The sequence below is a fragment of the Poecile atricapillus genome, chromosome W (genome assembly GCF_030490865.1).
Source record: "Poecile atricapillus isolate bPoeAtr1 chromosome W, bPoeAtr1.hap1, whole genome shotgun sequence".
In the NCBI taxonomy this organism is placed as follows: Eukaryota; Metazoa; Chordata; class Aves; order Passeriformes; family Paridae; genus Poecile; species Poecile atricapillus.
Genome location: NC_081288.1, coordinates 470,016 through 491,024, shown reverse-complemented (window position 1 = coordinate 491,024; position 21,009 = coordinate 470,016). Strand labels below are relative to the sequence as shown.

At 46.5% G+C, this 21,009-nt stretch overlaps 2 protein-coding genes across 2 annotated transcripts; both read left to right on the top strand.

Annotated features, from left to right (window-relative positions):
* The first annotated feature begins 15,204 nt into the window (after positions 1–15,204).
* LOC131591371 (extracellular matrix organizing protein FRAS1-like) lies at positions 15,205–19,591 on the top strand. The gene is made up of 7 exons (XM_058861951.1): positions 15,205–15,920; positions 16,655–17,612; positions 17,707–17,857; positions 18,158–18,265; positions 18,432–18,591; positions 18,921–19,037; positions 19,131–19,591. The coding sequence occupies exons 2-7, from the start codon at positions 17,607–17,609 to the stop codon at positions 19,213–19,215; spliced, it is 627 nt and encodes a 208-aa protein (XP_058717934.1). The 5' UTR covers positions 15,205–15,920; positions 16,655–17,606; the 3' UTR covers positions 19,216–19,591.
* LOC131591543 (uncharacterized) lies at positions 19,271–20,889 on the top strand. Its single transcript, XM_058862354.1, has 4 exons — positions 19,271–19,298; positions 19,590–19,795; positions 20,173–20,247; positions 20,414–20,889. The coding sequence occupies exons 1-4, from the start codon at positions 19,271–19,273 to the stop codon at positions 20,771–20,773; spliced, it is 669 nt and encodes a 222-aa protein (XP_058718337.1). The 3' UTR covers positions 20,774–20,889.
* The last annotated feature ends 120 nt before the right edge of the window (positions 20,890–21,009 follow it).

Sequence of the window (21,009 nt, the reverse complement as noted above, 5' to 3'; positions counted from 1 at the left end):
TGCACTTGGCTGTGGGTGCGGAGGAGCCTGGCGAGCCCGAGATCCCGGCTCTCCCCTAGAGACAAGATACTTCTCTGTAAGAGAGACACCATGTATCGCTGCCAGGGATCTTTGCGTTAGATATGTTAAACTGCAGTGCCCCATTGGTGTTCCCCCCTGCTGTCCCACCCCGATACAGGTATCTTGGGCTTCCCCCCGCCCCTCTCCTCTCCTATAAATATCCCGGGTTTTCCCCTTTTCGGTAGTTTAGCTGTTGCTGGCACCCTTCACCAAAGCTCTGCCTGAATAAAGGTTTGTACTTAGCGAAACGCTGGACCAGCTTTCTCGTCCGTGCTTCCCGTGTCGCCTGCCCGCCACCGCTGAGCTGAAATCACTCGAGACCGTCTGAAGCTGCTCACACGCGCTTCGGCCCAGTCCTTTTCAGAGCTGCCTCTAGAGAAGCCGCGGTGCTCCGGGCTTTCCGTCGCTGCGGCAACTGGACACGGAGCATTGCTTCAAGGAGGTGCCGAGGGACAAACCTTTGTGTCTGGAAGCAGCATCTGAGCAGGTGAGCCAGCGTGGGTTCGCAGGGGGGACTTTTCTCCTTTTCCTTTTTGATTTCCTCTTGCCGGGGAGTGACAGAGCCGTGCGGAGGCGAGGCGAGCTCTGCCGGGCCGGCAGGCGGGAGCCGCGGCGCGGAGCTGTGTCCATCCCGCCCGCTCCGGGCGCGGGGCTTGGGCACCGCGGGGGTCCCTTCGGGCCGGGCTCTCCCGGGGCCGGGGCCGCCCCCGCCCGCCGGAGGAGCCGCTTTCCTGCCGGGAGCCCCGGTCCGTCCGGGGGCCGGGAGCGCGGGGCCGCCCCCGGGTGCCGAGTGCCGCCGCTGCCGGGGCTCGCGTGGCTCCCCCGGTCCCCCCGCACCTGGAGCGGCGCCAGCCCGGGAGCGAGTCCCGGCGAGGGCCGCTGGGGGACACCTGTGGCTCGTCAGCTGCAGAGTGCCCTGGCCAAAGCCGCTGGGAGGCGGGGAGGGGGAAAAGCCCGACCTTCCGGCCTTTTTGTCTCGGGGCTTTGTCGGTATTGCTCTTTAGCCGAGCCGCGCCTTTAAATAACGATGTGGCGCCTTCTAGAAACTGCGTCCAATACCTTTTGCACCCTCACGTGAGGGCTTCGAGCTCAGGTTTTTCCATTGCCGAGTTAATTGCAGGTCCAAGCTGGCAGCGTCCCGTGCATCTGGTGTGCATGAATCTGTTTGTGATGTTCATTTCCTCTGGATGCAGAGTTGGGCTTGTTGGGCAGACCGTATTTCTCAAACCTCGGAGCTTGTTTAAGGCTTGTACACGATTTTCTGGAGACGCGGGCTGGGGGAGAACTTTGTCTTGCTGCTGTACTAGGGAATGGAATGCAGGGGGTCCCCGCAATATCCCCGTGGAAGCTGGAATGTCCGAGGAAATGGATGTGACAATTCTCGGGGCTGAACCTGGCTCCCAGCGCTCTGCAGCGTAGGACGCGAGAGAGCAGGGCCGAGGGACAGCGGGGTAGGAGCGGCGAGGTGCTTCGTGCTCTGGGTTTGGTGTCGCTGATGTTTCCAGAGCCAGAGCAGGTTGATTTGGTTCTGGTGCACTGGAACGGGATCCAAACCTTGGAAAGGTTTGAGACCAATTGGGAGGAAATGTTTTAAAATGAATGTGTTTCTTAATAGAGGGGAGGTTTCACTCAGTTTTTTAATTGATTTTAAAGGAAATTTTTTTTGAGGAAAAGTGAAAAAAAATGTTTATTTTAATAAGTAGGGCGTAGGTAAGAGGAAAAAAAGGATGAATAACGTTAGATATTTTTTTCTTTTGTTGTGGAGAAAAGAGCAGGAGATTTAGAAGGGTTTTTCTGCACGTGCGGTTTGGATGTTTTTGGAGTTGGGCTGTGGCGTGGATCTTTTTGAGCCGTGGGTGTTTTGGTGGTAGCCTGGGTTTTTGGATCAGAGTAAAGTTGAATAGTTTTAGAGGAACTTGTTACAGTTTTGGCAATCATTTTGTATTCACTAATCAATGCGAAGTTACTTTAACAAAGTAAAAAATGGATTTTTTGTTGTGTTAAACAATAGAGTTGAGAGAGAATTTGGGTGAGGCTGTATTAGTACTGTATACAGATTGTATGTTCAAAGAATTTTTTTTCTTTTTTAGTTTTGAAATTATAGAATTTGTTTGGGCATAAAACAGATGATGGGGATATAATTAATTTTAGAACATTTTATTTTTTAGTGTATATCTTTGGCTTAATGGTCAAATTAATGTTTTTTAATTTTAGAGATGCTTTTATACAGATACAGGTAAATATAAATAGTGGTAGTAATGTTTAGTAAGTAGAGGCATTTATATGTGGTTTTTATTCAATGTTAGACTTTTTTGGTGGTACACAGTGTGTTGTTTGATTTTTTTGTGTTGTATACTAAGTGAAATTTGGTTTTTGAATAAAGATGATTTTTATGAATGGGTTTGTTTATATTTTAGATAGAATCAATTAAAATAGATTTTGATATCGATTAGCGGGTTTTGTTTATTGTATGTAGGGGTTCAGATGGGGTAGGGTTTGTTTGGTTAGCTGAGTTTTGGGTGTTAATTAGGTGGCTTTTGTTAGATGCAGTTTTCAATTTTTGAAAGTTTTTTATTGAGTGGTTTTAAGGTGATTTTTAGTAGTTGATGGTAGAATTTTATTTTGTTTGTAGTTGGTGTGTAATAATGTATATGTTCTATTTATTTAACGTTGTGCTTTTTAGTTTAGGTGTTGATGATAAGTTTGGATTTCTTTCGGTTGTGTTTCTTAGTTTCATTTCTGGGGACACAGGCATTTATATGGTGGATATTTATAGGTGTATTTTTGGGGGTGATGCTTTTTAATTTTTTAGTAGTTTGGTTTTTTATGTTTTCAATTAGCTATTAAATTTTTTTATAGAGTATTGGTGAGTATTTATGTATTACTATAAATGTAGAGCTTTGGGGTTTTTTTTACTAATGTTTAGGGTTAATTGAATGGTTTTGAGTTCAGTGCATTGGTTTAATTTTTTTTTTAATAGTTGATGTGATTTGTTTTGTGGAGTTCAATAGGGTTGTTTTTTATTTACGTTTACCTTTGCTGATGTGATAAGAACTGTTAGTGAAAGAGCATAGCATCTGTTTTTGCTGGTAGTTGGTTGTATGGTGTTTGTTTTGTTGGTGTTACCTGTTTTGGGTTGTTTTTTTTGTTAGATTAAAGTTTTTATTTTGGGGTTAATTTGTGATTGTTTTAAAGATTTTAGGGCAATTTAGGTTTTTGATTCGGGGGTGCTGTGATGAGAGTACTTTATTTGTTTTATGTGGTATTGGTGGTGTGCATAGAGGGAATATTTGTTTTGAAAATTTATTTTATGAAAAAAATTTAAATTTAAATTTATTTGTTATGAAAATTTATTTTAGTATTGTTAGTTGAAGTGTTAGGATGAGTTCTGTTTCAGTGTTGAAACTTTTTGAGGCGGTTTGGATTTTTTTCTAGGTTAAGATTTTTTTCCCTTGGCTGGTGGAGGTATTGTGATTTTATTGATGATATTGGTGGGAATTTGATGCTGTTTGTTTTTTGGTTATTTTATTTTTAGGAATTGGATTTTTGCAGTTGGACTGAAAGAATTCACTTTATTTCAAAACATACTACTTTAATGATGTAAAGGTTCCCATATTAACTCCTCAGTCTTTTAGATTCTTTTTCTCATTTAGGTTTTCCAGAATTTATGGATAATTTAGCAATCAAGCAGGGAGGGAACCCCATTCTTGAAAAGATGGCTGTGGAAAAACCTGTGTCTAACAACACGTACCTGACGGAGGGCAACAATTTTGCCGTTATTACAGGGTCAAATACGAGTGGCAAATCAACGTTGGCAGGGATCTGCCGGAGGAGAGGAGTTTCTGGTGGGCTCCCAGTGGCATCTGATGGAGTGATGGTGAGAGCATCTCATAGGGTCTGGGGGAGCACCTGGATGCACTTGGATGTGGAGCACCGCTTAAAGGAGGTGGTGAGGGACAAAGCTTTTTGCCAGGAAGCAGCACCTGAACAGCTGAGCCAGTGTGGATTTGCAGGGGTGATCTTTCTCCTTTTCCTTTTTGATTTCATCTTGGCAGTCCCTCCCCGGTGCCCTCAATCTGTCACAAGAATTCCAAAAAAAAAAAGGCTGTGCAAACAGTGAAAAGAAGGGGTATAGGTAAGGTGGAGTTCAGGTGTATCCCACCCCAAACCCTAAACAGCAGCCCTAACAGTGCCACCATTTCCCTGAGGCAGCTGCAGGCAGGAACCCTAAAGCAGGAGAGTTCCAGAACCCTCGAGAGCTGCAGGCAGTTCCCTGGTGCTAGGGCCAGCCAGGAGATAGTGGGGGGACGATCCGTAGGGTTGGGGAAACAGGGGGTTTCCCGCCCCGCCCCACCCTGGGCTCTCGGTCCCTCCGCAGCCGGGGATTGCTCCCACCCCTCCTCGAGGCGGCGGTTGGCAGGGCTTCGTGCCTGGCCTCCGCAAAGAGTTCGGCTCTGTCAGCCTCTGCCCTGTCTCAGGGCCAAACTTAGGTAGGGTAGGGAGCAACTGTGGATTGCCTGGTCCGGGCTAATGGACATCTCTTGGGGCCTATGGATAAGGAGCATCCCCGGTTGCAAGCGTAGGGTTCTAACTAAGTTTGTAGGGTTCAACGGGGGAGCTTGGCAGTGACACAGAGAGGTTGAGGGAGAGCTTCAGAGGTCGAGGGCTGGAGACAAACAGTGAAAATAAAAGGGGTACAGGTTGGGATACAAGGTAGAGTACAGGACTATTCAAACCCTAAACAGCAGCCCTAACAACACTCCCGTTTCCTTGAGGCAGCTGCAGGCAGGAACCCTAAAGCAGCAGAGTGCCAGAACCCCCGAGAGCTGCAGGCAGTACCCCTGGTGCTAGGGCCAGCCAGGAAGAGATAGTGGGTGCTAGGGCCTACTGCTGTCATATAAGATGGGGTTTCCATCCTTGGGGTACCCTGGGCTCCCTGTCCCTCACTGACTGGAGAGTCTTCCTCCCCTCCTTGAGGTGGTGGTAATTTGGCTGTGTCAGCCAATACTGCTGTGAGGCAAGCCTCTGCCTCCCTGCGGGGTGAAGTGTGCGGCCCATGAACCTGGGCGTTCTCTAGAGAAGGTAAGTGCTGGGTTTTCACAGATGTGCCGCTAAGATCCTGCATTGATATTTGGTCTTCTAGATTGTAGCTGACCAGGAGACGACATCCTGGCGATGGCAGGAACTTCCCGGATAGCGCAACGGCCTTCCAGGGCGTCCTCGTGTGGATCCTCCCCGCCGGGCATCCGAGAGCTGAGTCCAAGGCTACAAATTGCAGAGGGGCTGAAATCGGGGTGCCGGGTCGGGACTCTGGACCTGGGATTTTTGAGTCAGCTTTGGGGACGGGGAGGTCCAGGCTGTGGCCCCTTAGGCCACGTGAAGGGAGAGCCTCACATTTGTTCACAGTGCTGAGGTGCGCAGGACAGAGCAGTCCCGGGGCGTGTCCCATCACTTGTCCATTGTGCCTTCTGTGTCTTTTGTGCCTCTCCTGTTGTACGTGCCTCGCCTTATCTCTTCTGGGGGCTTACCAGAAACCCCGGTGTCACTCGTAGCATCTCTGTTCTCTGGGCTCTTCAGCCCGACGCCATCGAAGCTTTGCCTCAGGAGCTGTCAGAGGCCTTGGAATCGCGTCTCTCTTTTAAAAGCATCCGATCGGATGTCTTTTAGAGGTCTTGTTCCGTGCTGTGTCGACAGCCGTGCGCCGCGAGGATCCATTGCTGCGGCTTAGGTCTTGAAGAAACACAAAGATAGGTAGAGGACTGTGGCCCTAAAATTCTCGGGCATCCGTCTTGGCAGTTGCTGGAGTTCGTCATTCCGTCAGCATCTTCTTCCTCCCGGGTTCTGCGAGCTTCATCAGCTCGCCTTCATTCTCACCCGGCTCATCTCGTTCCGCGTTCTCTCGGTCCTTGCGGCCGTTCTTGTGGCCCAGAGTTTTGTCTCCCCATTGTGTCCCCTCGTCTGTTGTCTTGTGTGTCACGGGTGTCTGGGTGTAGTTGTCCCGGAGCTGCTCTGTCCTGCTGCCCAGCCTGGGTGTAGGTGTAAAAGGCCAAGTCCCAGGCCCCTGTAATTTGAAATTTGTGATGTAGGGTGTAGTTGGAGTCTAGCGGGTGTTCCTAGATTGACACAAGATGTCTGGAGCTGTGAAGTTACCCTGCAGCACTTTGACTTTTGTCTCAGCTTTCTTTCAGATGCGGACGGATGAAATCGGTGGCAGAGCGCCCCATCCAGGGTAAGGGGGTTCCCGGGAGAAGGTAAGTCAATGTTTGTCTTTGCAGGGCAACTGGAACCGGTCACTGTGTTACAGGTCTCGTCTTTGTCTTTATTTTTAGGAAGTGAAGCCGGCTAGCAGCAGTCAAGGCGAAGTGGGCAAGGTGAGCATTGACCAGTGGAGGGAAGCTGTTGTAATTGCTGGGCTCTCAGTTTCTGGTGCAAATGCCAAGCGTCCCTTCTTGTTTGCGTGCTTTAGGTGGTCCAGTTACATTTCGCCGAGATCCCCTCGCCAACCGGCCGGCACAGCTGCTTCACCGCTCCCGTGAGCCCTGCGGAAGCGTTACGGGGCCGTGTGATGGAGCCTTTTCCACGTAAAGGGGCCGTGTGGGTGGCCTTCAGGAACGGGCCGAGGGGTTGCCGTGAGTTGGGGATGTCGGGAGGAGGAGCGAGGGTCCCTTTGAGTTCCAGCAATGCCACATCACTTTGTCTTCTCTTAACTCAGGCGCGCCCTGCGACGACGGCGTCCGGCTCCCGGTGTGGCCGAAGTGCGCGGCCTCAGGATGTGGCCGTTCACAGGAGACCGTGAGTAGCGGAATTGTCGGGTTTTGGCTGATGCCCTGCAAAGATCAGCCGCTGATTTTGTGTTTTATTTATTGTAGCTGACCGAGAGACGGCAGCCTGGCGATGGCAGGAACTTCCCAGATGGCGAGGCGGCCTTCCTTGGCACTCCATGTGGATCCACCCTGCCGGGCATCCGAGAGCTGAGTCGGAGGCTGCAAATTGCAGAGGGGCTGAAATCGGGGTGCCGGGTCGGGACTCTGGATCTGGGATTTTTAAGTCAGCTTTGGGGACAGGGAGGTCCAGGCTATGGCCCCTTAGGCCACGTGAAGGGAGAGCCTCACATTTGTTCACAGTGCTGAGGTGCGCAGGACAGAGCAGTCCCGGGGCGTGTTGTATCACTTGTCCATCGTGCCTTCTGTGTCTTTTGTGCCTCTCCTGTTGTACGTGCCTCGCCTTATCTCTTCTGGGGGCTTACCAGAAACCCCGGCGTCACTCCTCGCATCTCTGATCTCTGGGCTCCTCAGCCCGATGCCATCGAAGCTTTGCCTCGGGAGCTCTCAGAGGCCTTGGAATCGCGTCTCTCTTTTAAAAGCATCCGATGGGATGTCTTTTAGAGGTCTTGTTCTGAGCTGTGTCAACAGCCGTGCGCCGCGAGGATCCATTGTTGCGGCTTAGGTCTTGAAGAAACGCAGAGATAGGTAGGGGACTGTGGCCCTCAGATTCTCGGGCATCCGTCTTGGCAGTTGCTGGAGTTTGTCATTCCGTCAGCATCTTCTTCCTCCCGGGTTCTGCGAGCTTCATCAGCTCGCCTTCATTCTCACCCGGCTCATCTCGTTCCGCGTTCTCTCGGTCCTTGCGGCCGTTCTTGTGGCCCAGAGTTTTGTCTCCCCGTTGTGTCCCCTCGTCTGTTGTCTTGTGTGTCACGGGTGTCTGGGTGTAGTTGTCCCGGAGCTGCTCTGTCCTGCTGCCCAGCCTGGGTGTAGGTGTAAAAGGCCGAGTCCCAGGCCCCTGTAATTTGAAATTTGTCATGTAGGGTGTAGTTGGAGTCTAGCGGGTGTTCCTAGATGGACACAAGATGTCTGGAGCTGTGAAGTTATCCTGCAGCACTTTGACTTTTGTCTCAGCTTTCTAAGCATTTAATTATTTGCTGCCCAATGTCCGGTTCAAAAGAGTAAGAAAAACCTGTACTGATTACGTTATATTGGCACTTCTGTGTGTTGGGATAAAGGACTTTGTAATGGTGTTCCTTAAGTTCATGTCTCTCAGGGTTGAGCCCATCATGTAGTTCTAGTCTCTGAGCTTTTTTTCAAGTTTTAATGCCTTTCTTGTTCCAAAGTTTATTTTCTTATCCAAAAATAACTCCAATATTGTCCCTAATACATAACTTTCACAGTAAAAGGGCACAGATTAAAATAGCTGTTATGCTAAGCTCAGTAATAATGATTGATAAAACCTTTTTGAAAGTACTGACGCTTGTACCAAGTAGCTTTAGTTTTTAGTTTCTTTGTCCTCCCCTACGTCCCAATCCCAGTAACAGGTTTTAAAAGTGTATTAGTAATTATACCTAGTTTATAAGAAGAGCAGCAAAAAAACCCACTACTCTCTTTTTACTAATAATTCATACCACATCATAAAAGTAAAACAAAACACAAAAAAATATATACAACTTACCACAACCCAATCTACTTAAAAAAACTTAACAACTTACTAAACTCAAAACCATTCAATGAGCCCTAAACATTACTAAAAAAAACCTAACCAAATTGCTACCTTCTAATGCATAAATAATAATCAATGCTCTATAAGAATAATGGAAGACCTCATTAACAATAAAAAAGATTAAACTACTAAAAAATAAGAAATCACTACAAAAACAAACTCCCTGTAAAAATCCATCATATAAATATTCATATCCCCAAAAATACAACTAATAAAAACCGCCAAAGCAATAAACAGGTACATGCAACTACAAAAATAAAAAGATCAAAAGAAACCTGCAATTAACCATACAAAACAAAATTGTTCCTAACTCAATAATCTCATAATACCTCGAATCATCAAAATAAAAATACCACCTCCAAATAAACACAAAACCAAAAAATAAATTTAGCCATAAACAATATTTCTCACATTATCGATAAGTTTAAAACATATACTTCAATCAAACTCCCTATCACAATAATCTAAATAGAAATATAAAAAACCTAACAAATTAACTACATTACTGTACCCCAAACACACCAAAATAAACACTACATACTCACAATAATAAAAAAAATCACTAAATAAATAAAAACCTACCCTATACCTCACACTGCTACTCAAAACATCATCCTAAACCTTAAAAAACAAGTCCTTTAACAACATAATACCCCTAAAAAATTAAAGCAAACCATAAAACTCATTTCAAAAACAACCTTATCAACACCTAAACTAAAAAACATTATATTCAGTAAATAGACCGTATCCCCTACCGTGCACCAAGTACAAATAAAAAAATACAATAAAATATTAAAAACCATCTTAAAAACATTAAATAAAAAATCTTTCAAATATTAAAAAACATCTAGCAAAAGCCACCTAATTCATTAACACCCCGAACTCCACCAAGCAAACTAACCCTACCCAATCTAAACCCTGACATATCATTAACAAAACCAAAATCCCAGTAACAAATATCAAAATGTATTTGAAAAAGCAATTAAAATCAATTCCACTTTAAATTGAAAAAATTCCATAAAATTGTCTTTACTCAAAAACCAAATGACACATAATAAATAAAACAAAAAAATAACACAATATATATCTCAAAAAATATATACCTCAAAAAAATCTAATCATTAAATAAAAAATACATATAAACATCACTTTTTACTAAATATCACTACTCTTATCTGTGTATATATAACTAATTTCCAGAAGAAACAGAACACCCCACACAAGTTATTTTCAAAAACAACACTCATTCCCCCACATCCTTCTCCAAACGATATTATCTACAACGAAACAAAAGTCTCCCTTATTTTGAATTAAGTTTCAACAAACTAAACCAAAAAAATTCTCCAAACTATATATATTTTTCCTTTCTCTTAAATCTATTCAAACGTACTCTAAACTAAAAACCCGAACACCAAAAACTAACACATCCAGCCCTCGGGGGTCTGGGCCTCAACACTTTCCAACACCAAAAAAACTAATATGTAACTAAACAAACAAAACTACACTTCCCAACAAGAACTCTCTAAATTGACCATCTCTTCAAACAACAACAAATTTTATTATTTATTATTATTAATTTCTTTATACTTATAAATACTTTACTCATTAAATAAACATTTTTTTTCAGTTTTCCTCCCAAAAAATCTTTTCCCAAACCAATTAAACCAAACAAAAAACCACTTAAATTTACTGTCTTAAAAAACCCCATTCAAAACTTTTCTACCATCCACTAACCAACCCACACAACCATCCGAAAAAGCCACACCACACGCGCCCACCAAAACACGCGTGGCACAGCATCCGAAAACCACACAAATGCACAGCGCCACATTTGACCAGAAATGCATGAGCACAACCATTTTTAACCACAAATAAATGCACATCACCATATTCAACCCAAAATGCATCTGCAGACCCCCATATCAAACCAGACGTACACATGCACCACCGTAGTTAACTAAAAATGAATTCACACCACCATATCTGAACCAGAAAAACACAACCACCACCATTTCAGGGGTCAGGGTTATGAATAAGGTCAGCGGGTCAAAGGTCAGGGGGGTCATGGATCAAAGGTCAGGGGTCAAAGGTCACAAAGGTCAAAGGCCAAAAGCCATGGGATCGAAGGTCACAGGGTCACCGGTCACGAGGTCAAAGGTCATGGGGTCAAAGGTCACTGGGTCAAATGTCAAAGGTCACAGAGTCAAAGGTCATGGGGTCAAGTGTCAAAGGTCAAAGGGTCACTGGTCACGAGGTCAAAGGTCACGAGGACATATGTCACAGGTCAAAGGTTGAAGGTCATGGGGTCAAAGGTCTTGGGGTCAACGCTCACAGAGTCAAAGGTCACAGGGGTTCAAGGTCAAAGGTCAGGGTTCAAATGTAAAAGGTCAGGGTTTCAAAGGTCTAAGGTCAGGGCTCAAAGGTCATGAGGTCACATGTCAAAGGTCGGGGTCAAAGGTCGGGGTCAGGGGGTCAGGAGGTCATGGGTCTGGGGTCAAAAGGTCAGGGGTCAAAATTCCAGGAAGGTATTTCTGGGACCTGCCCCCCTTTTCTTGTTGCAGCAGAGCTCCTTTTTGGGAGGGGGTCTAGTCCTAGAAGGGCTTCCAATAAAGCAGGGTGCTGCTGTCCAGGGCAGTTGGAGTTGTTCTGTGCCTTCTTTGGGGGTGAGGAGCAAAGGCTGAGGGGGACGGGGTGGGCACTGGGGGGCTCCCATGTCCCTTGGGGCACGCCGAGGTCCCCGGCAGAGGGAGGCAGGCGCTGCGCTGGAGGAGCAAGGTGAGCGGGGAATGGGGAGGGCTCGTGCCGGGTACCCTTGCCCAGAGGGGACCCCGAGCTGCCAGGAAATTCCCTGGGAGGGCTGGATGCAGAATCCAAAAACCTGTGGAGCTGTTCTGGTTTTTACGGTAGGCATTGGCAAGGAACAGGAATGGATCTCTCTAAATTCCCTTGGAAAGAAACCCCCTCTCTGTGCACGCCGTCTTTAGGGTTTTGTTACGTCAGGAATGGCTTAGGGTTAAGAAAGTGGCTTTTGTTTTTCCACCTCTTACTTCCCTGTAAAAAGTGAGTGTATAAAACACATCTGTGCAGCCATGAGGTACTAAAATGCACCGAGACAAATTTCTGTGCCTAAGTTCCATAGTGACGAGCGCGTTCTGCACTCGGGGTTCACCAGGGCTTTATATTTTTGTCATTCTGACCTGTCAGCTGAATGAATGGGTAGAGTTTCAAAGAGAAAGAAATGCAAATTTCAAAAAGCAGAACATTAGAAAGAGAAATATATACCTGTAAAAATAAATATAGGGGAGCTAGGTAGATATATATATATATAGAGAGAGAGAGAGAGATAAAAAAGAAATAAATACAAGAAATCCATATCTAGACAAGTAGATTAATATTCAGTATGAAAACTATATGGATAGATGCTAATATAATAAATTTTAATATCTGTTATGCAACATATCTATGCCTATAAATATAGAAGATCAGTATGATAGAAATAAATATTAAAAATATTTTAAGGAAGGGACTTTTTGTTTATTATTTGGTTAGAGGCATGGCATTTAAATGAATAATATAGAAATGAAAATATACACATCTATAATAAAGAAATGTATATAGGGAGATAGATAGATAGATAGATAGATAGATAGATAGATAGATAGATAGATATAGATATATACATAGCCATAAGAAAGAAATAAATACAAGTTATCTAAATCTAGAAAAGCAGGTTAATATTCAATATGAAAAATATACGGATAGATGGTAATGTATTTTAATACATGTTATGCATTGTATCTATATGTATAAATAAAGAAATCAGTATGATAGAAATAGATATTAAAAATATTTAAATCAAGGGACTTTTTGTTTATTATTTGGCTAGAGGCATGGCATTTAAATGAATAATATAGAAATGAAAATATACAGATCTATACTAAAGAAATAAATAGAGGGAGATATATATATGTATATATATACATATACATATATAAATATAGCCATAAAAAAGAAATAAATACATGTAATCCAAATCTAGACAAGTATATTAATATTCAGTATGCAAACTATATGGATAGATGCTAATATAATATGTTTTAATATCTGTTATGTATTATATCTATGTGTATAAATATAGAAGATCAATATGATAGAAATAGATATTAAAATTATTTAAATCAAGGGTCTTTTTATTTTTTATTTTGTTACAAGCAGGGCTTTTGAATAAATAATATAGAAAGGAAAGTATACACATCTATCCTCCAAAAATGAATATAGGGTGGTACATATATATATATTAATATATATAGCCATAAAAAAGAAATAAATACAAGTAATTTAATCTAGACAAGTAGATTAATATTCAGTATGAAAACTATATGGATAGATGTTTATATAATAAATTTTAATATCTATTATCTATTATGCTAATAGAATATATTTTAATATCTGTTATGTATTATATCTATTTGTATAAATATAGAAGTTCAATATGACAGAAATAGATATTAAAAATATTTAAATGAAGGGCCTTTTTGCTTTTTATTTGGTTAGAGGCAGGGCTTGCTAAGTTCCGATGGGGGTTTTTTTGGGGCGTTCCTTGGAGAAGGGTTTTTGGAAGGGGGTTGCACACGTTCTTTCTTGCCGGGCTTCTTTGCACGTGCGGGGGCGACCCCCGCCCAGCCCCGGGCTGAGCTCTGCGGCAGTGCTGCCACCTTGTGGCCACAGAGCGGTACTGCAGCTGTGCCCCGGCGCGGGCGGGGCCGAGCCGAGCCGAGCCGAGCCGAGCCGAGCCGAGCCGAACCGAACCGAGGCGTGCCGTGTCGAGCCGGGACCCCCCCCCGCAGGAGCCGGGTCGGGCTGATTGCCACACTGAAGTTTGCGGCCGGCCAGTAGGACCCCGGCAGAGGCGTCGACTCCAATGCCTGCCGCCGCAGGCGCAGCCGCCGCCCAGCTCCGGAGCCGCTGAGCCCCGCCGCCACCGTCCTCGCCCCGGGAAAGGCGGCGGAAAATCGGGCGGAGTGCTCGGAGTCGGCCGGCTTCGTCGGGTTTTTCGTTCAGGCAAGTAAGGTAGACAGACGCGCTGAGAGCAGCGGGGGCCTCGATCGTGCCACAACAAAGATGGCCGCTCGGCCGGAAGTGGCTTCAGCCACAACAAAGATGGCGGCGAGGAATGGCGGAAGTGACGTCACGCCCCTCACAAGATGGCTGCCGAATCGCGGCTGGCTTTGACCTTCCAAGCATGGCGGCCGAAAAGGCGGGAAAATGCAAGGACCCCGGGCGGTGGGTGTTTTACTCGACTGCCTGACAAACACCCCGACGCCGACGCCGCTCCGGCGCAATTTTCCGAGGCTTTTCCGGCCGTGCCGACACGGGCTGTACGCTCAGCGGCGCCGGGGCCGGACGCGAGCCAGCCGGGCGCCGACAGGCAGCGGTGCGGACGCCTCTCTCTGACGGGGTCCTTGCCGCGGCCGCGTTTTTGGGTTTGGCCCTCGCGGCGCCCCGTACCTTCCCGCCGCTCCTCTCGCTCCGTGCTCTCCCCCCGGCCCGGGGAAATGGAGGAACCCCCCGATGGCTTCGGCTCCCAACGGTCGCTCCCCGGCGCTGGGTCCAGAGCGGCCCGAGGAGGGGATGCTCTGTGTGCCGGAACAGTGAGAGGTGCGGGCGGGTCGGGGGGACTTTATCCACCGAGTATATACCTGGAAGTATAATGATGATCAAAATAGATACTAAAAAATATTGAAGATAAACGGGCTGCTTGGTTTTTATTTAGTTAGAGGCAGGGTTTTTAAATAAATAAGAAAAAAATAAATAAAATATTTCAAGAATGAATATGTAAAGGTATAGAGAAATATATATATATATATATATATATATATATGTAGGCATAAAAATAAGTAAAAATAAGTAATAGAAATATATACATATATATTGATTTATAATCTATAATATGATTTCTGTACGTATAGATGGTAATATGATATATTTTAGGATATGTTATGTGTTATGTATATCAACAAGGTATATAAATATGATAAAAAATATATATTAAAAGATTTTTAAATACCGTTTAAGATAAAGGGACTGTTTGGTTTTTATTAGGTTTGCTTCGGGGCTTTTAAATAAATACTACAAAAATAAAAACATAGAAATGTATATTAAATATATAAAGATATAGAGATATGTGCAACCAGAAAAGTAAAGAAATAGAAGTAATGCAAATATATACAAACAGGTTTATGTTTAATCTATATATATACATTATATTTATTTAATAGATGTATTATACATATAATAAATATATATATAATTAAAATGTATATATTTAATATATAATAACATATGTATACATGTTAAAATAATATATTTTGATACTTTATATATTGAGTGTTATATATAAATGAATATAGTATATAAATTTAAACACATGTTGTGGAAATAGATGTTAATTTTTTTTTTTTTTATTATTTTCATTGTTTTGGTAAGTTTCTCAGAGGCAATCCTCCCGTTGCAGCTGCTGACAGCACTGAAAACCTGTGTGCTTCGTGGTGTCCATCGCCCAGCTGGCAACGATTCCCTGGTGTTTGGTGCATTAAGTCACACCCAGCTGTGTGGGATGGCAGGTGAGCACATTGCCCGAGCCTTTTCGCTTTTCTGGCTCACACACAACTTCCTTTCCTTTTTTATATGGAAATCAGGGAAGAGGGTAGTGTATATTAGTATATTAGCATTTCTAGCAGATTTTTAACTGCCACTGATGCCCGTTCATCTTTGCAGTGTGGGTTTTCATGCTGACAAATCCTCTGCTTTGCCTTCTGCTCAGAGTCAGGTGGGCCCTTTATTGAACAGATTTATCTGCTACAAGGCTACGCAGAAGGATGGAAAGGAGGAACACAGGGGGAAAAAAAAATAGATGAAAGGCCATGCATTGATCACCTGATGTACTCCAGAGACAAACATGGCTATTGCAGGTAACATGGAGCAGCCCTTCTGGCCTTTTCAGTTGTATTCAGAGAGATGTTTGCCTGCTGTGAATATCTGGGTGCTTGGAGTTCGCTCTGATTTTAACAAGCCCATCAATAATAAAACATTGTATTGATAGAGCAAGATCTACTTCTGTAAAGTTGTTGCTCCACAGAAAAGCAGCATAAAGAAGCTAGCTGGATTATTTGTATGATATGTAGCTTTTTTAGGATGTTTTGTTCTTTATATGGTGTTAATTTCAAATACAAGCGTGTGAACTTTGTGTTCCCTTTTAGGGGCTGGTTCTGGGGTAACAAGGAAACACAAGGCCTAAACACCTCTGGCTTGTCTGTCCAAGGATCTGCCTCAATTGTGGCTCCCATCCTTCTGAAGAACTCTTCAGCACAGTGAGTTACCTTCTATAACTATTTATTGTTGTATTGTTGTTGTGAGACCTCATTGCTGGGTGAGAAGACCAGGGGAAATTAAAGGCTGTATGCCACTGTTACTTCACTGAATTCTTGTACTCTGTTAAAATCAAAACAAAAGGGATTTACACTGTAAGAAACACTTAAATGTAAGTTAAGGTAAAGGTCAGTGCTAAAACCTAAGAGCAGATAGCCTTGAGCTCCTTTATATTCCTACTCCTGCCTCCAGGGTATCATCAGCTATCCCCTAGATCTTGCAGTGGAAGAGATGCTGAACCATCAGCTGTTCCATATTCTACACCACGTGTCTTTTTACCATGCTCCTCTGAGAAGCATCTCTCCCTTCTCTGTTTCTTTGCAGACAAGAAGGGAGAAATTGGGATTGCCTTTGTTCTTTTGCCTGTTAATAAAAAGGCCGCTTGTGGCTGTGTGCAGTGGCAACTGCATCACAGAATCTTAGAGGTGATTATTCGCAGGTTAAGGAAATAATTCCCTTTTTTGTCACTGCTGCGCTGAATTTCATAGGCGTGTGTGTGGCTCGATGCCTAAGATATTTAAAGCAGGTTTTATTCTTACAGGGGTTTTGCACACTAAAGTGTGCACCCAGGTTTTGTTTCCAGAAGTGAGGTGTAGCGCTGGGTGTTTCATTTGGTGTGTTACTTGTTCTGTTGTGTCAATAACTGCAGTGTCCTCCCTGTGCCTGTGTATTGCAGGGGCAGTCGAGTGCTGGTTATAAAGGTGGTGATAATTAGGAATAAGCTGTTTAAGCTTGGATAAATGTTTAGAAATCATTGCTTAGATATTGCTGTGTAAAACGCTCGCTCGCGGTGGGAGAATTCTCCAGGGTCAAGCTGTTCAGGTATGTGCAGTTTATTATATGGGTAAAGAGAGGGGAGAGCTGTGTCTGCCACCAGCCTCGGCGTCCACGTGGACGTTTCATTCGTTTTCCATTTATTTTATTCTCTAAATCTTCAGAGTGCCAGGAAAATACCGGGTTTTTTTAATGTAGGGCCATACTGGAAATACAAAACGTTCTCAGCTGGGCTCTCTTTTATAATTTTGGCTGTGTTCTCGGCCAATAGAAATGAGCAGAGGACAGAGCAGAGGCAGCTCAGTCCATGCTCCACAACATGGGATATTTTAGCTCATTCCGTAATTAAGAGACCAAAAGCCAAAAATGTTCCTCTAGAAACGAATGGCTTTCCCTGTTTGGGGTATCTCACTGTCCTCTCCTGGCTGCATTATCCATCTGCAGACCACTCCGTCTCCCCCAAGCTCTTCCATTAAATTCCCAGCCCACATTGCTTGGACCAGCATCATCTCTCTTAATTCCTGCCAGCCTGGAACTTGTTCATGAAGTTTCCTTTTATAGCTCCAATTGTTTGCACAAACCCAGAGGAGCCGCTTGGCCGGAGAAAGTGCCCAGTGGAGCATGTGGAGCCTGGCCCCAGCCAGGCTGGAACATCTCCCCGAATTCTCCAGGGCGTACAAAGTACAGCTGCACTCTGCAGATAATAAATGGAGAGCTCTGGGAGGCCTGAGCAAGCAGAATTGCTCATTTTTAATTCACAGCCTTGGAAATCAGGGGGGTTTTGAGGTGAAATTGTGCCCAGAGTTCCTTTGTCCGGTGGTCCCAGGGAGCCTTAGCGCTGCCCCTGGATTACAATGCAGGTTTGTCTGAGGTGCCTGCATGTAAAGAACGTCCAGAGTCACCTCTGACTTCACTGGAAGGTGCATAACCCCCTTTTTGGGGTTTTATTGCCAGGTAAGGGACTCTGCCCAGTCCTTCCTGACAGTCCATGTCCCTCTCTCCGTGTCCTACATCTGTGTGACAGCACCGAGGGGCTGGGCTTCCCTGGAGCACCGCACCGAGATGGAGTTCTCCTTCTTCTACGACACCGTTCTCTGGAGGACAGGTGAGCCTGAGGCACTCCAAGGGCTATGGAAGAAGTGCTTCCTTCATGTTTTCCCCTTAGTTCCTGCACTGCCCCCAGAGTCCTGAGGGAGCGGGGAACTCGGAATATTGCCTTCCTCTGTGCTTGCGGGGGGCTTAGGCAGCCGATGGCTGGCAGAGGGAGCGTGCAGCTGGCTCACTGGAGGGTGATCCCAACTGAACCCTGCCTTGTGGAGGTGTCCCAAACGCTTCTGGGGCTGGCAGAGCCCAGCAGAGGAGAGCGAAGGTGCTGTGTGGGCTCCCAGTGGCGCTGTCCTTGCAGGGATCCAGACGGACAGCGTGCTCTCGGCCCGCCTGCAGATAATCCCCATCTACATCCGCGAGGACGGACGGCTGGTCAGCGAGTTCAGGACGCAGGCCAAGTTCAGAGGTGAGGGCAGTGATCCTGGCAGGGACACAGAGCAGGGTCACACAGAGCTCTGCTCTGACGGCACAGGCAGCGGAACGAGTCCCTGTCCCTGCCGGGAGCCCCTCTGGCCCTGCGAGGTGGGGCCTCTCCGCGCTCTGCCTCCCGTCACCTCCTTGTCCTCCCCCAGCGCTGTTTGTCATGGAGCACCACAGCCTGCCAGATGTCAGGTCCTCTTTGAGAACTCCAGAGCACCTGGGAGGCATCGAATTTGACCTGCAGCTGCTGTGGAGTGCTCAGACTTTTGATTCTCCCTGCCAGCTCTGGAGAGCAACCAGCTCCTACAACAGGTGAGGGCTGGGGGTGCAGTCCCCTCCAGCAGCTTCCCCCACAGCACCACGTTCTCCCTGGCACCCCTCCAGCAGCCACGCCAGCAATAGCACGGAATGCTCAGGAGCTTGGTTAGAGCTGGAGCACTGCTGTACTGAGAGAAAAATCAGCTCAGCCTCTTGGAAAGGAATTTTTCCAGCGGTGAAGCCTGTGGATAGACTGATCCCAGAGTCACACTTGTCCCTCGGGGACTGCCGGATGACATTGCTGGGGCAAGGGAGAGGTGCTGCCCTGGGTGAAGAGCTTTGAGCTCTGCTTGGTGGCTGCAGGGTCTCCTGTCTGTTCCCAGGAAGGATTACTCTGGAGAATACACCATGTTCCTGATCCCCTGCACGGTGCAGCCCACGCAGCCGTGGGCAGAGCCTGGAGCCAAGCCCCTGCCCTGCACGGCTCACGCTCCCGAGCGGTAAGAGGGCAGGAGGGCAGGCTCGGCCCCTTTGGGGTGCACACCTGTCCAGACCTCATCTCCCCTTTGTTTCCTTCCTTGTCCCAATTGCAGGTTTTTGATCCTGATCACCTTCCAGCAGACAAGCCGCCCGGTTCCAGTTGTTTACTCCCAGAACGCAAGAGTTTCAGATCTGTAACGACGAGAAGGTTTTTCTAATGGACCCCACCAAATCGGAAAGGTCTCTGGCAGAAATGGATTACAAGGGGGCTTTTTCCAAGGGTAGGATTTACCTCTCCTCTTCTGCTTGTGCCCAGCGTTTCTGCTTTCACAGCTTCCATTCCCTGGAGAGGAAAGGGCAAAACCCACAGGTAGCTTTGCCTCTTCTACAGCAATCATTGACATCTTACAGCCCTGTGAAAGAGCAGCGTGCTCTGGCACCGCGTTTTGTCACTCCCACCCACCGAGCCCTTCCCAAACAACCCAAACCCTTCTGAACACGGACACTTGGCTCTAGCAGCGTTTTCCTGCTTGGGAAATTTCACCTGCCCCTCTTTGTCCCGACCTCCCCAGGGCAGATCCCGTACGGGCACGTGCTCTGGCACCCGGAACAAAACCTCAACGCTGCTTACAAGCTGCAGCTGGAGAAGGTCAACCTGTGCACAGGCAGGGATGGCTACGTGCCCTTCCTCGACCCCACGGGTACCGTCTACAACGAGGGGCCCCGGTACGGCTGCATCCAGCCCAACAAGTACCTGAAACACCGATTCCTCCTCCTGGTGAGTGCTCTGCTCCTGCTTCTTCCCGTTTGGGATTTGCTCTGGCAACCCGCAGGTGGTGGCTGCAAAGGGATAAGGGAGCCCGTGGGGGATGTTTTGTGCTGCTGCTGCTGCTGCAAGCTGTGAACACCAGATCAGTTTTTCCCCACCCTTGGAGTGTGTTCCTGAATCGGTGCCCACGTGTAGGTGTGGAGATGGGGCATTCGGACTAGATCCCTGACACAGGTGTTTGGTGGGGCTCTGGCTTCCAGCCTCCCTTGGGAAAGCAGACAGCATCCCTCACGCCACTTCTCTGACTTTCCAGGACCAAAACCAGCCAGAAGTGAGGGATAAGTATTTCCACGATGTGCCTTTTTGACGCCCACTTTGCTTCCCAGCTGTCGGAGTTCCACTCGGTGAGCAGCATGCCCGGAGTTGATGGATTTACTCTCAAGGTGGACGCTCTCTACAAGGTATGTAGTACCCAGTGCTTTTGGTAGCCCAAAATGGACTTCTCTGTCCAGGACCTCCCAAACACTTGGTGAATTGTAGACTCTGGGCCTTCAGAATTCACCTCTGATACAAGAAATGAAGATTAGGATGTTAGTCCCGTAATTTCATTTTTTTTTTTTCCCTGAGGCACTCATGAGAAAGCTCTTTAAAAACACATTATTCGTGTTCCTGAAGGAATTAATGCCATCGCAAAGGCAGGACACCTCACGGGGTGGTCCGTGCTCCCGAGGAGCTCCCCTTGAACACCCGAGGTGGAGCTGCCCCGGGGCGCCGCGAAGGCGGCGGGCGGCCGCTGCTGCACCGTCAGGAACCTTCATCCACCGAGGGACGCGGCGGCCTCTGCCAGGGCCAGGGCAGGAAAGTGAAGCAGGTGCACATGGAAGTCAAAGTCCACGGCAATTTGCACGACGGCACGGAAGTTTCATGGAGCACACGCATTGGGAAAAGCTTTTTATAAACTGTAAAATAAAGATAATCCAAAACTGAAAAGCCACCTGGGTATTTTTTTAGTCTGGTGAGGAGGGGCAGCTGTCAATTGCCCCTGCTCCCGTCTTAGCGGCTGCACCGCTGCCCTCCCTCCGTGCTGCTCCAGCTCTCCCAGGCTTAAGTGGGCAGGGTGGGGAAGCCAGCTCCCACCGCTGGCATGTGGGAGCTCTGAGCCAGCCGAGGAGCAGCCGGGTTCCTCTTCCTGTCCTCCGGAAGAGAGTAAGGCTAAAATCACC

Bases quoted from the DNA above. Each gene is read 5' to 3' on its own strand.
- LOC131591371 (XM_058861951.1), top strand. The intron at 18,592-18,920 runs GTGAGGGCTGGG...GTCTGTTCCCAG, and splicing joins GCAACCAGCTCCTACAACAG to GAAGGATTACTCTGGAGAAT. The intron at 19,038-19,130 runs GTAAGAGGGCAG...TCCCAATTGCAG, and splicing joins ACGGCTCACGCTCCCGAGCG to GTTTTTGATCCTGATCACCT.
- LOC131591543 (XM_058862354.1), top strand. From the start codon at position 19,271: ATGGATTACAAGGGGGCTTTTTCCAAGG. The intron at 19,796-20,172 runs GTGAGTGCTCTG...TTTGCTTCCCAG, and splicing joins AACACCGATTCCTCCTCCTG to CTGTCGGAGTTCCACTCGGT. The intron at 20,248-20,413 runs GTATGTAGTACC...TTTTTCCCTGAG, and splicing joins AGGTGGACGCTCTCTACAAG to GCACTCATGAGAAAGCTCTT.